Source organism: Pagrus pagrus, assembly GCF_965226575.1.
Source record: "Pagrus pagrus genome assembly, chromosome: 13".
NCBI lineage: Eukaryota > Metazoa > Chordata > Actinopteri > Spariformes > Sparidae > Pagrus > Pagrus pagrus.
In genome coordinates, this window is record NC_140197.1 from 9,097,299 (window position 1) to 9,112,584 (window position 15,286).

Consider the following 15,286-nt stretch of genomic DNA (forward strand, 5'->3'; position numbering starts at 1 on the left):
TTTGATTGTGTCAGTAACTCGTGTCCATCTTGGACATGATGTCTTTTTTTTTTTTTGTCTCTTTGTGTACATGAAGTAAAAAATTAATTCCATATCAGTATGAAAAATGTTCAAAATGTAAAAAAATTATCAGTAATTTACTCTCTTTTCACTTAATTTTATTTCTAGTGTCTCACGTCTTGGTTTGTTGACAATATGGCTCATACTATATTAACTGGTATGACTGTTATCGTAGTACATTTTGTAAAATTAAGTGTTTGCCATATTATTTTTATGTTTTGCATGTATATGAGGCATTCCCTGTGATCAATATCAATATAGTTATCCGTCAAGTATTGTTTTCGTATACTGTGAGATACACAGTATATGGTTTCTGTGCATTTTTGGCTATGTTCATTTGTTTATGTATTATAGACCCTGCTTGTTATGTATTTATGTGAAATAATACCAATTTACCAAATGCTTTGCATTGCCTCACGTTTTCTGTTAAAAGTTGCACTTGAACACACCGGTTAAACCTTGAAGAGAGAGATATATGACACATACAAAACAAATGTCATTCGTAGCTGCAAGGCACCTCTTCATATTTCAAATTTCAAAGTTTCAAAGTTTAGCTGTTTCACATTTGGAGAGATACCAACAGTAATAGTATAGCTGAGAGATTGTAGAGCATTCTCACTTTTCACCTGGAGTTTAAAACCAATTTAGCATTCATAATAGGTATGAGCAAGTACACCATTATCTGTATCTGTAACTGTTCAACCAACCAAATTATCTGTCTGCGTATTGATATGAGTTTGTTTAGAAGTTGCTATATTAATTCTTTCCTAGAAAACCTTTTACCGAAAGCCTCAGAAATGACCTTCAGATTAATGTTTTTGAACAGATGAGTAAGAGAACTACTTACAGAGCAAGACTTTTACTATACTTGAAACTTCAGTCAGCTACCCAGTAATCAAGTGTAGGCTACAAATATTGACACATTTTACTTATGATATTTGTTTACGTAAAAAGTACATTATCTATACTAGAAACAGAGGGAAACTGCTATATACAAGCAAGACCAGCTGGTGTCTGGACAAGACACAGACTCCAGGGGCAATTGCGGCCAGTTTGACAACAGGGAATCCAGTAAGGACGTTTACAGAGCTTAGCTCCTGTTAGACAGTGTTACAAGTTGGCTCTCGCTTGTAACAAAAGACACACAAAAATTACAATGAGGGGCTTTAATTTGGAAGAACTACAAATTAACAAAACTTTGTACTTACATTATTTATAAAACATTTTAACCAATTAAACATAAATGTAAACTATGTTTTGGTGGTGGAGATGGTTGAACGTTTACATTTTACATGGTTTCACATGATTTAACATGTAATTCCATAGATTTCACAAGTAATCCCATATGTTTCACCTGGGAATTTACATGGGTTCAACATGGGTAATTAGATGGGTCTCATGTGGTACCACATTTCAAAAATGATTTCCACATGTGCTCTATATAACCAAGGCTTCTGGGCTCTCTCTCAATCTTAATATGTGGCCACTTTCACTGGCCGTAATATCACATTCAGTGGTTCACAATTTTAATTTAAGTTTTATTGCATATTTACAGCCAATATTTATTGCAACAAGAATCAAGAAGTAAGCAAAGCAAATTAAACAGAAAACACTTAAAACAATTAAAACAATTGAAATAACTTTAACAACTAAAACAATTAAAACAACTAAAACAATTAAAACAATTGAAATAACTTTAACAACTAAAACAATTTAAACAATTAAAACAACTTAAACAATTAAAACAATTAAAAACACTTAAAACAACTATAACAACTATAACAATTAAAACAATTAAAAACACTTAAAACAACTATAACAACTAAAACAATTAAAACAATTAAAAACAAATAAAACAACTATAACAATTAAACAATTAAAAACGCTTAAAACAACTATAACAACCAAAACAATTAAAACAATTAAAAACAAATAAAACAACTATAACAACCAAAACAATTAAAACAATTAAAAACACTTAAAACAACTATAACAACTAGAGAAGTAAGGAGGGGGGAGGGGAGAGGAGGAGGGAGGGGGGAGGGGAGAGGAGGGGAAGGGGGACACTTAAAACAACTATAACAACTGAAACAATTAAAACAATTAAAACAATTAAAAACACTTAAAACAACTATAACAACTAGAGAAGTAGGGAGGGGGAGGGGAGAGGAGGGGGGAGGGAGGGAGGAGGGGGAAGGGGGGGAGGAGGGAGGGGGAGGGCAGGGAGGAGGGAGAGGAAAGAAGGAGGGGAAGGGGGCACTTAAAACAATTATAACAACTAAAACAATTAAAAACACTTAAAACAACTATAACAACTAGACAAGTAGGGGGGGGAGGAGGGAGGGGGAAGGAGGGACGGTGAGGGGAGGGAGGAGGGAGAGGAGCGAAGGAGGGGAAGGGGGACACTTAAAACAACTATAACTATGTTTTAAGTGTCCCCCTTCCCCTCCTTCGCTCCTCTCCCTCCTCCCTCCTCTCACCCTCCCTCCTTCCCCCCTCCCCACTCCCTCCTCCCCACTTAAAACAACTATAACAACTAAAACAATTAAAACAATTAAACACTCAAAACAACTATAACAACTAGAGAAGTAGGGAGGGGGGGGGGGAGGGAGGAGGGGAAGGGGGACACTTAAAACAACTATAACTATGTTTTAAGTGTCCCCCTTCCCCTCCTTCGCTCCTCTCCCTCCTCCCTCCCCTCACCCTCCCTCCTTCCCCCCTCCCCACTCCCTCCTCCCCACTTAAAACAACTATAACAACTAAAACAATTAAAACAATTAAACACTCAAAACAACTATAACAACTAGAGAAGTAGGGAGGGGGAGGGGAGGGAGGAGGGGAAGGGGGACACTATGTCCTCTCCCTCCTCCCTCCCCTCACCCTCCCTCCTTCCCCCCTTCCCCCTCCCCCCTCCCTCCTCCCCACTTAAAACAACTATAAAAACTATAAAGACTAAAAACACTTAAAACAACTATAACAATCAAAACAACTGAAACAATTAAAACAATTAAAACAATTAAAAACATTTAAATCAATTAAAACAATTACAAACAATTAAAACTATTAAAAACACTTAAAACAACTAAAACAATTAAAACAATTAAAAACAATTAAAAACAATTAAAACAAGTGCTTGCTGTTTTAAGCAAGTTTGTCCTCTTGGTTTGGAGAGAGGAGGTGACAGTATCACAGTGACTCCATCAATACCGCCTGCCGTAAGAGATACAAGAAGATAAAGGATAGTAAGTGACTACGGTAGTCTTTCAACAGCTTGTCTGTGCACCAGTTCACTTGATCAGGTCGAGGGAGAGGCCAGCAGAAAGGCTTCATTGCCCTCTCGTGGGGAAAAGATAAGACATCACCACTCTACATTACAACAGGCATCCCATGAATCTCAACACGAATGAGGACGTGTGTCATATGAGGCATATGACAAGGTAGGAAAGTGAAGGAGTGTGTGCAGCTTGAGAGAACTCAGAAGTTTACCTGACAAGTTGAAACTTGATGGCACGTTTCACGACCGTGGCAGGGTTCTTGGGGACGGCAGGCAAGTCAGACAGCTCTACAGGTGGACTCTGAGAGGGAGGGAGCAGACAGCGAGATAAGTCACAGAACAGGAATATCTTAAGTTTGACAGAGCGCCTTCAGAGATAGTTTATCTTACCAGGTCAAGTTTGACTTTCTTTGTCCGTGGCTCAGATTCAGAAGTGCCAGGTCTCTTCGTGCTCTGTGACCCCACAGAGGGAGACGGCTTCTTAAAGAGTGAGACAGCCTTAGAGGACCCAGCTGAGCAGGTGCCTTCGATCCCTGGAGCCGGTGTCTCTCGCCCCTTTGGTGTAGTTTCAAAATGGGGAGAAAGAGGTCTCTTGGTGGCCTGTGGAAGTGATTCCTACACAGAATAAGGACAATGTTATTTTATTGAAACAATTTTAGCAAGGGTGCTGGCAGTTTATTAACTGTACAGACATCAAAAACTATTTAAACTACAAATAATCCCATCAACAAAGCATGGAATGGTTTGGCATACCTTGTCAGCTTTGAATATTTTTGCAGGCATCTCAGAGTCAGACCAGCCTTTTCTCTTTGTGGCTGGTCGGCCTGCGCTGACAGGTGCTGTGTGAGCAGGAGGTACAGTGGCAGACATGTTGCTGCTCACTGGGGGCTTCGGCTTTTTGGTGAAAACTTCTTTGTGGCCTCCATCAGGCATTGCCCAGCACAGATTTTCCCTCCGCCTGTATGTGGTTGATATGATCATCCCCTCCTCATAGATCTGACTGTTCGTTGCCAGACTTTGGACTGAAACAGCACAAAATAAAAGTATGATTTATAATGCTGCACAACGCTGCTCCATTGGCACTGAATTTACAAGAGAAAAACAACATACATGTGTCTTTGAAGGCCAAAAGTTCAGAGGTCAGATCTATGTTCATGTTTTTAGAGCTCTGTGTGTTGAAGAGGAGTCCAATCATCCATGTTGTGCTCAGGCCCCATCTGAAACACACAGAAATACAGACCAATGAGTTGACTCAGTAAAATGCCGTTTAGAAATGAGAAGTATTCACTCAAAGAGAACAACCTGCCATAGTTAAAATAAAACCATCAAATCACGTGTCCTTACTTGTCATTGGCCTTCACAGGGCAAGTGATGGACCGTGGGTTCACTTGGGCCAGAGAGATGTGCTCCTTTCTCTCCAGATTCCCCACCAGGAGTCTGATTTTCGATTCCACCAGGCCGACCCTGATGAAGTGAACAAAACACAATTTTCAGAAGGAGGAAGGTGCCGCAGCTGGTGGAAATCAAATATTCAAACTGTTTTCTGTCTCAATAAGAAGTGTTCTTGTCCGAAGATAAAAAATAGTCAACTAAAATGTGTACATTCGTTCTGGTTTTACTTAAACTTGGCTTCTCGTTGTCTTTGCTGTGTTTACTCACCACTCAAGATGCTGCTGATCTGGAGCTGAAGATGCTTGCAGCAGAATGTAATGCCTTGACACATAAGAGACAGAAAAATGTAACAGCACTGTGTCTTTGTATACAGGCTGGAATCTCACTGCATTCATCTTATTGTCCTGTTTTAACAACCGTCACATTGTAGGAATATTTAAAGCTACAGCACAGTGACTAACATCATTCACTTTAAATATGATTTAACTATATTAAAAGGCAGAATCTATGTTGATTGTTTTAAAAAGTGGCCTCCTGTAATGAATCTGTTTGTTTAAATCTCAACAAGTTCTTTTAAATCAACATCAGTTCACAACTCGCTATCTCAGCACTTCTTCCTCAAGCTGATAACAACATCACCATCATCATCATCATCATCATCATATCAAGGATGCTGTCTGCTCTGACCTTCAGTTAATTTGGATGTGTAATCCAAAAAACAAAGATAATGAAGAGTTTCCATCTGAATTTGGCAAAATAAAACCAGAGACGAGAACAGAGATGACAGGACAGATTTATTCAAACAGGACAACATCATAAATGGTAACAGAAATAACGGAAACTCCAGAATGGTCCAGGAACAACACATTTAAGTCAGACAGCAAACCTTCACACCTTCAACTCTCCAACAACAACTTTTTAAATCACTTCAACAAGCGTCAGTCCATATTTTGAATTAATAACAACAAACAGCAAAACCTGGTCTGTGTATCCATCAAACAATCAGAATGTAACTATAACATTCAAGTCCAACGCTGCTTGTTGAGGGTTTAAAGGTTATTAAAAAATAAAAAAAGTAAATCCACACAGACACAAACAGTTGATTCACTTCTTCTTGAATCACTTAAACAAACTTCTGTGGACATTTTCAGTTCAAAATAGCAGCTAACCAAACCCAGTCTGCACCTTCATTAAAACACTGACATGCAACAGTTATAATCAGGTACAGATTTAAGTCCGTCACACAATAAAAGCAACTGAAAGGTAAACATTTTTAGCACATTCAGGCAAGATCTCATGTTGGGTACAAAACATGGTCACATGACAAAACCACATCAGTTACATTATGTAATGTACAAACAGTCTGCCTTAAGTAGCTCCAAATACACTTTGGTACAAATTCACACACTATAAATCAAAAAACAAATGAATTCAAGGAAAAATAAGTCAGAGTAACAATACAATACAGTGCATCAACGGTACAAAATATCCACCAAATCATTTGTTTTTGATACAATAGAAGCATTTCAACAGGGTTTACCCTTTTTTTTTTTACAACAAATGCAAAGCTCTAGATTCTTTGGAGGTTTAATTAATTACAAACAGCTTCAGGCATTAAGGCAGAAGATGAACATTTTACAGTTTTATCAGCAAAACAGAGGTATATGTTAAAAATATCAACATGATGAACAAGCGAGTGTATTTTGGCACTCCACATGTTCATCTCTGAGCAGCTTGATACATACTTGTACTTAGCATAAAAGTCTGGCGTCTCAAAAAGTTTGGACCAGTCTGCTTTCTCCTGCTGAATTACTTCAGCGATGACATGGCCTGTGAATGAAGGAAAGTAAAACAAAATCCTGACTTTGTGTTGTTGAAGTTACGAGTTTAAAATGGTTTTGAGAAATCGATAGCAGAACAAACACAAAAGTTCTGAGATGTGTTTAAATCAACTGTGTTAGCGTGAAGTAGAGCATGACACGGGAGTGGATTTTCACTCCCGTCCCATCCCACTCCCAGAGAAAAAATCCCATCCCATCCCAATCCCGGGCCGGAGTAAAAAAATCCCATCCCGTCCCACTCCTGTAGAATGACTCCCGCTCCCACTCAAAATTACTCCAGCTCCCATCCCACTCTGTTTTTTAGTGGCCGGCCCGTCCGGAAGTCAAAGCACTGTTGGATGTGTAGTTCTAACGCAAGTCAAAATAGTTTTGGCTCACTGAAAGATGACTACAAAAATGGACGTGTCTGTCCTTTTGGTTGTTTAACACGGCTGAAAATCATCATCTATTAATGGCGTTCCCGCTCCTGCCCGCTCCCGTTGATTTTTATTCCCATCCCGTCCCAATCACGGGATTAATAAAACTTTGACTCCCATCCCGCGGGAATCCCACGGGAATCACGTGACCCGCGGGAATTCCCGAAAAATGTCATGCTCTAGCGTGAAGTTAACTGGCCCACGAGTTAAATCAGCTGAGTGACTGCACACCTCGTTTGATCTCCTCTGTGATGATGTTAAAGGTGAAGGGAGACACGTTGAAGCTGGTGTTCTGCTGTGGGTACGCCGGGGTGATGATGGGCATCAGGTGGAAGCGGTCACTTGGATTCACCTGGAATTCAGAAGACCACAACATTTTCAGCTCACCTGATCACATTTCCAAATTGATTTTCCAACATGATTCTATATTTGTAGCCTAAAATTCTGAAAAAAAGCCAGCCTTACCCTGGGATCCCAAAACGGGAGCTTGTAGTAGCAGTCTTCTACTACCCTCAGGCGGATTGGGACTGACCACTCCCTGAGACAAAACACAACATTTTCACATCAACTGATCCTCAGGGGAAACTTTCACAAAGCATTCACATGTAGCTACATTTCCAGTACTGATATCAATATACATGATGTGAGTTTACACTCTTTCCTCAATATGTAGTCTGTACATAGAGAGCAATGGAAACAAGGCATTAACTAAACCCACTCATGTTCTTTTCATTTCACCAGGAAACCAGAAATGGGACAACTCACCACATGGAGTAGACCTTAAAAAACTTGATCACCAGAGTGGACGCTGTTGCATTTGAGTACAGCTGGCAGATTCTGGCGACCATTATGGCCCATGATACTCCACCCAAGAAGCCCAGCTTGTTGGAGTAAATGTTGCGTCCTGTAGGTTAATAAGAGGGTGAGGAAAAGCATAAAGATCTCCAATTCACAGTGTTACCGCAGGTAAACAATGACCTGCTCTGAAGTGCTTTAGTCGATTGATTGCCAATGAGTTTAACTATCTGTGTGTGTTTGACTCACGTTTGGCCCACAGCTTGATGGCTCTCAGAGCAAGTCTGAAGGTGCCAACATTTGGCACACACTGGAGGATCTCCTCTGTGACTCTGTAGCCTAAAAAAACAGAATAAAAAAGATTAAGATGGAAAATTACAACAAAAAGGGTCTACCACATATACACAATACCATTCCTGTTGAGCCGTCATGTGTCAATACTGCAGTTGTGTCCTTTAATCTGATGCTCACCATTGAGACTCCTGACGCAGCGTTTATCCAGACCCTGCAACCAAGTGTCGTTGAGGAGATCCAGGCGGTCATGAATCCTCTTCCGTGGCAACAGGCCAAAGACTAAGTCAATCTAGAAAATAACAGGAACACATACACACGATGAAGACACTTCCAAACAAAGCTTTAACAGAAAAGTTGTAACTTTCTTCTCTCATCACAGTACCTCAATCCCGTCGAAGGTCAGTTTGAGGATAGGGACGAAGGCGTCTTCAATAACCTACAGACAACAACATGGTCAGTCTCTTGTACTGGAGAGAAAGGTCCTTTAACATGATGAATAATGCATGAAGCACTTCTATGACTAACCTGGATTTCTTTGACCTCCTTCTGAGCTTTGAGCTTCTCAAAGAAGGACGTGAAGAAGATTTCTCTGTCCAAAAATCCGGGTCCAACACAAAGGGCATCAATATCAGCACCTGTCACAACAGCACAGATTCACATGAGACATTTCAATGTGTAATGACGCTCTGAGCTCTATCTCCAACATGTACTGTAAGACGAGGTAACCCACCATGAAAGGAACTAAATCTATCACAGCAACCTCACATATACTAACCTACTGTGATACATTACATGATAGAGCACATTAGTTAAAGTCATGAACCACAGTGACATACAGTCCTGAGGCGCTCTCACAGCTGAGGAGAGAAAGATGTACCTTTTGAGTGAACTCCCAGATTATACGAGCCAAATGGGAAGATCTTTCCTCCAACTCTGGCTGTCACATTTTCAGGTAAATCCTGAATTAAAAAAAGAAATGCAGAAAATAGAGTTAACTTGGCATCAACATGTTTTCAGGGTCACATTTGGAGTTACATTATAAACAACAATAAAGATGAAAACAAGATGTCTCACCATGTTTTCACAGGTTTCTGTGAGCCACTCCTTATAGAGTGACTCCAGTTGTTTAATGACATTTTCTCTGCAAATAAAGCAGAAAAACATTTTCAAACATCGTCTCATCCACTTACGGTCTACTACTTGCATTAACTTCACCACTGAGCTATATTAATGACAGCATGAAAATAATAATCTGAGAAAAGATGTTTCATACCTGTGTAGCAGCTCCACGTCGTCCTCAAACACACCACATGCCATCAGATATTTGGTCATCTCTCTGGTCAGGATCAGTTCAGCCTCTTCAGGCAGTTTCTCACTGATGTGACCAGAGATGCCATAAGACTTGGATACCTGTGTCTGTGGTGGAGCCTGGCTCTTAACTGGACTGAAAGGGGATATTTGATTGTCAGTGAATTAGTCATGAAAGAGACATTACACAAGAAGTATATGTACACAAAGACATAACAATAGGATTTGGTGTAAACATAAGGTGACTTAGCCTACCAGTGTGCTAAGAGGTGCAGTTTACAAGTATATAACTCGCATCATGAGGTACACATCATTACCAGCCAAAATATTTAAAAAAAAGAAAATTCAACTAAGACTGTGAATCACAGATGCTCTGTACTGATCATTAACTTTTTAAATAAGGGGGGGGGGGGACTTACCGAGACATGGTGAGCAATAAAGCGATGTGGCACTTTGAAACACTCGCTCGAGTTCAATGTCTTCTCTCTTGTGAAACAAGTTGAGGAGCTGATCGGAGCGTGGACGCAGCCTGGCTGGTGTCTAGATGAACTCTGAGGCCAGAACGAGCGTCACAGAGCGGCTGTGAGGTCACACTGCAACAACACACACATTCACATGTTAGAGAGAGGCCCTGCAAGAGTGGCCAACACAACAAGTGGCATTGAATAGACAAGATCTAATTTCTGTAACTGTCCTTTAAAAATGACATTCCTGTTTATGAGCATAGAGGCTGTTTATCTTTTCAACCAATGGAGCCAAAATCTTATTTTCTGAAACAAGATAAAATTGATCTTTTAGAGGCTCCAGAGCAACAATGAGCGGCTGGGCCACTGTTAACTCCCATATCTTGAACTCTGTTCAATAAGTTGATGAATGATCAATGGCAACTGTCTTGTTCATCATTTCAGTCATTTTTCATGCTAAAACATTTCACAGACGCAGCTTTAAAAAAAAAAACATCGATCAAATAAATGACTGGAGAAAATGATCAGAAGATTATTCTCCAATGAAAGAAATCATTAGTTGCAGTCCTTTATAAAATATCTCAAAATGAGCTCCACTTCAACAAACAACATTAACATCCAGCTTATCAACAGGCCTACATGAGTAATGATAATAATATAGTGATATATAATTCAGTAAAAGCATTTTTTCTGGATTGAAGCCTTTTACGCACATTTTCCTGATTATACTAAGATACTTTTACTTGTAATAGAGTATTTTTGCAGGATATATCCCACCTGTACTGAAGCAGGCCTGAAGGGTCTGGCTAGCTTACATGTCCACCACTGCCTCCCACTACATTATGTAGGCTATAACATGTCTGCTTTGGCCCGAACAGATGTTTCATTTCCATACACTTTAATAATCTGTATTCTTTTCTCTACAGTTCATACGTTTCTGTACTGCAGTATATTGTCTGTACCATGAGACATGTTACAGTGTCCATATCAGCCGGATGGCTTTGACCTTTCAGGCTTCAGAGAGTCGACGGCAAAACACACAGAAAACAGCATTAGACTTTCAAAGTGTTCAAGTCTCACATTTTCAATGTTGGAAGTCGGTTGTGTGTCGGTTGTCAGTCTCAGTGGGTCGTTCGTTGTTATCCGGAGTGAAAAAATCTTCAGTAAATCCAAAAACTTTACAGAGATTGACGAGTGAAACGGGTAAAATGTCGGTTGTGTTGACGGTTTCAGGCTTTGTTTGTTTTTAAATGATGATCTGATAGAAATGATGCACCTGGAGAAAAACATAGCAACCATGGAATCCTGCACGGCCATGTTGTGCGCGTGTGTTTTACAGTCACATCTCACCTCTGGATTTAAACCTTCATCCAATCAACCTGCAAAAGATGACGTCAACATGTAACCATGAAGAAATGTCCAGCTGTGACTGTGTCCTCTCTCATATTGTCTGATAGAAGTTTGGTTTCAGTCCTTGAAACAGCTCCTTATGAGAGGACTACACGTGAAGGCTTTTATTTTGCCACAGCAACAACATTTCAGGCTCCTTTATTACAACGTTGTTTTTATTACAAAAACTGTATCTCAGGTTCGTCAACTCTCGGCTTTTATGGACATTATTTCATTAACATCACAGAGAGCGCAAAAAGTCATCTGTGTGTATTTTATTAATGGAGCCACACACACACACACACACACACACACACACACACACACACACAGTCCTCTGGAAACACATTTCATGTTGAATTTGGCCTCTTTCACTTTGCTTTACATTTACGCATCAAGATTTCCCGCAAAATATTATTTTTCTTATTTTATTTATCTTCATCAAAACTGTTTATATGTAGTTTTGTTCATTAAACACTTGTCTTCACACATCAGCAGCATCGGTACGCGCGTCCATACGTACCATTTTACGCACGTGGCACAGCCGCAGTAAACATTTACTGTCAATATTTTTGCGATCAATCAGGAACAAACTGACGTTGACTTTGAGGAATTTATTTCAATTCAATCAATAGGTGCATCTTCAATCAGTGCAGAGTGATACATGTTTCAACCATTCATTTATGATTTCTTCACATTTGATTAGTTTCTTTAACATCACACTTTTCTATTGCCAGTTGGCATTAACCATCAATTACTTACTTATGGTTATATATTATACCACAATACGTTCATTTTGTCCACATGTTTTTTAAAAGTTATTTCCCCCCCCCAGGTATTAAAGACAGATATGAGTCCATATGTAGCTATGGAGAAATCCTGATCATAAATTATTAGACAGTCTTGTTTCTTAAAACTAAAATTCTGACCTAAAATCACACAAATATCAAGAGTGTTTTTGTTGTTTAGTATTTGTCAGAGGTGAGATGAAGTCCTGTGTCCTGTGACAACACTTTACAGTTACAGTCGCTTCTCATAAAACAGAAATCAAACTCAGACACTGAGGCAGTTCTCCTCAAACTGAGGATCTGGGGCTAAAGGTGCTGTGGGGGGTTGTATGAGGATGCACACTGCTTCGTGCTTTCACACAGACAGGCTGATTGTTCTGATACAAATCAAATGTCAACGTGTCATCAGCTGGACTATTGAGACAAGATTATGGAACAGAAACATGTAGCCTGATACTTGACTGATTCACTTAGAGGAGTTATGGTTCCTCTTCCCAAAGAGCTCCAATAAAACAACCTGTCAGTTTCAGTAAAAACTGATGTTTTAATTGTGTTCTTCTGGGTCTGTTAGAGCAGATTCTGGCTGTCCTGTCCCTCAGTGCAAAAGCCAAATGAGACACTAGGTGGCAGCAACTCCATTCTTATACCAGTCCCCATTCTGATGACCTGAACTGACATGAAAGGAGAGTGGGAGAGGTGTAGAGGTTTGCTCTGGATAGGTGGAGCAGGGAGAAGCAGGCTGTACGCACTATGACAAAATGTCAGTCTGGTTTGATTTGAACAACAGGTCTTTTCCATGTTAGATAGTCTGTTACTGTGTACTGTATAGAGTATGTGTGCTCTGTAGCTCCTGAATAGTAAAGTGAAATAAATACAAGACAAACTTTGTGTCCAAAGTGTCAAACAAAATTATAATCTTTTCATCTATAATTCAAAAGTCTGACCGTGTGTGACATCTTCAGTAAAATAAATACTGTGTAAATTATGATGAAGTGTAAAATCAATTTTATTTATATAGCCCAAAATCACAATCACATTGCCTTGGGATTGAAGAAACCTCTGGAAGAGCCACAGAGAGGGATCCCTCTCCCAGGACGGACAGACATGCAATAGATGTCACATGAACAGAAAACAACAAAATCACAATTTACAAATTGCATTGACAGAATATCAGACACAAATTATAATATATGTAAAGTGTGAGTATCCAGGAGACGACTGAGCAGGCAGAGGCGTCGCCAAGTGGTGCCCGAGCCACACGACCTCCTCTTCACTGTTCCACAGCTTTCCAGTGTCCTCTGGGAGCTGGATCTCTGTGAAACACAACGTATTGTTTTCTCTAGATGTGTCTCTGTGTAAAGATAAGCATAAATAAGGGGCTTATTTTAATGATGGTAGTCTACTCAATTTTTAATTTTATTTAATTTTATTTATTTATTTATTTATTTTTTATGAATGTGTGTGTGGTCATGTTATTGTTCAGACCTACAAGCAGAGGATCACAGTTTAATAAAATAGATGGTGAATCAGAGAAGAGATCAAATCTGAAACTTGGGACTGATAAACTTGAGTTCTTCACTCTGGTATGAAACTGAGGTCATGATGTATCACATCAGTCTGATCAGCAACAAAACCATTAAACAAGGACAAGGATGTTAAAATGAATATAACTGGACAGGCAACACACGTTCATTTTTCTAACAAAACCAAACAAACAAGAACTGGCTCCACAGTACAATTTGGCACAATAGTCGCAGCACAAACGGTTAGAAAACAGGTCGTGACGTGTCTCTTCTTTAATATCAACGCCTCACCTGCACTGTGCCTCTTCTGAAAAGCTACATGAACGAGAGCAGAGCTTCACTCTCCTGTGACTCATGCACGTAATAATACCTTTGTATGGATCAGCAGCAGCTACTTTTCGCACGAGCCACAGAGGCTTCCACGGCTTGATTCTGAGCAAAGATCCCACCAGAACCACAACACAACCTCAAAGCAACACATGATATAACACAACATTAGGTCGACCAGTCGTTTGTCTGTGTGTGTGTGTGTGTGTGTGTGTGTGTGTGTGTGTGTGTGTGTGTGTGTGTGTGTGGTTTCCAAATGTATAAAAATCCAGGAGCGGTGAGACCGTGCCTACTGGTACGTATCTTTTACACCGCCACTTTCCACGGAGATTTCTGAATGTATAAAAATCCACAGAGCGTGAGAATGTGCGTACTGGTACACATCTGTAACACCATGCGTTCAATGCACGCAGTCTTTTCAGTCTGAATATTGTGATGGTTGGCAAAAATGATATGATATCTACAGCCTTCTATAAACCCTTCACTATGATCCAACAGTGATGCATGAGTTGTTACTCTTGTTTTTACTGTCTTCTGTAAATATATTTGTCAGTGTGTATTATGATAATTATAATGATAATGATCCTTGTAAACAAACAAAGAAATACATTACCTTTACACAGGGGCGTCACTAGGTTTTGAGGACATGGGGAGGCTTAGCCCCCAAGAGATGCACAGGATGTGAGCGAACGTAGCACGCGAGCACAAAATTTCACAAAAAGCTAACAAAGACTGAGAAATTATTTATGATTATTATTTCAGTCTGTTTTTTTAATACGGTACAAGAACAAACACAGGTTTGCACAGTAACAGTATGTTTATAGCATTAACAACAATAGTAAGTCAAGTACACCATTTTTAAACAACATGGCTACAATTGCGAGTTACTTGGTCTGTTTGCTCTCCTCTCTCTGTGATTACTTGATCTTCCTCTGCCTCTTGATCCATCTCTGGATCCCCTTGCTCTCTCTGACTTGACCTTGCCTATTGATCTTTTTCTCCCTCAGCACCTTCTTCTGCCTGACCCTTCAAGATACATTGAAACACAATGAGTTGAATTAATAACTGATCAACATAGAGGCTAATGCCATGACTTTCGCTCACATCACAATAATTGTTTGCTCCCAAATATTTTGAAGGCGCACAGATTATATTTTGGGCACATATGTGACAAAAATGGCTGTAATTTCAAGCCCTGAAAAATATTACTTAATTACTTGAATTAAAGTAATATTAAGATACTTTTGAAAATATTTGGGTCAGGCTAATTTGGCTTTTATATACTGTATATATCTTGGTTTTCTCCACTTTCTAATCATTACTCTCAATAAATGCTCAAGTTAAATAAGTCTTATATGGTTGAGTGATCAGTGCAGACACTTCAACATTCACTCCATACGACTTGAAGAAAAAAT

The 15,286-nt window shown here is 39.5% G+C and overlaps 1 protein-coding gene across 2 annotated transcripts; it reads right to left on the reverse strand.

Moving 5' to 3' along the window:
- Window positions 1-3,164: 3,164 nt before the first annotated feature.
- Window positions 3,165-11,102, reverse strand: LOC311267461 (poly(A) polymerase type 3-like). Of its 2 annotated transcripts, none has more exons than XM_084370541.1 (20): window positions 10,925-11,102; window positions 9,800-9,973; window positions 9,346-9,516; window positions 9,147-9,213; window positions 8,950-9,031; window positions 8,598-8,707; window positions 8,455-8,508; window positions 8,250-8,361; window positions 8,028-8,117; window positions 7,749-7,887; window positions 7,449-7,521; window positions 7,215-7,335; window positions 6,472-6,556; window positions 4,994-5,047; window positions 4,679-4,798; window positions 4,445-4,551; window positions 4,088-4,356; window positions 3,725-3,949; window positions 3,547-3,635; window positions 3,165-3,270 (listed from the first exon to the last, which is right to left on the reverse strand). In XM_084370541.1, the coding sequence occupies exons 2-20, from the start codon at window positions 9,805-9,807 to the stop codon at window positions 3,261-3,263; spliced, it is 1,986 nt and encodes a 661-aa protein (XP_084226667.1). In that variant the 5' UTR covers window positions 9,808-9,973; window positions 10,925-11,102; the 3' UTR covers window positions 3,165-3,260. The 2 variants fall into 2 exon arrangements, with proteins under 2 accessions (XP_084226667.1, XP_084226668.1); XM_084370542.1 differs by lacking the exon at window positions 3,165-3,270 and adding an exon at window positions 3,292-3,396.
- Between the last annotated feature and the right edge of the window lie 4,184 nt (window positions 11,103-15,286).

Bases quoted from the DNA above. Each gene is read 5' to 3' on its own strand.
- LOC311267461 (XM_084370541.1), bottom strand. The intron at 9,214-9,345 runs GTATGAAACATC...CTTTATTTGCAG, and splicing joins GACGTGGAGCTGCTACACAG to AGAAAATGTCATTAAACAAC. The intron at 4,799-4,993 runs GTGAGTAAACAC...TCACTTCATCAG, and splicing joins GATCAGCAGCATCTTGAGTG to GGTCGGCCTGGTGGAATCGA.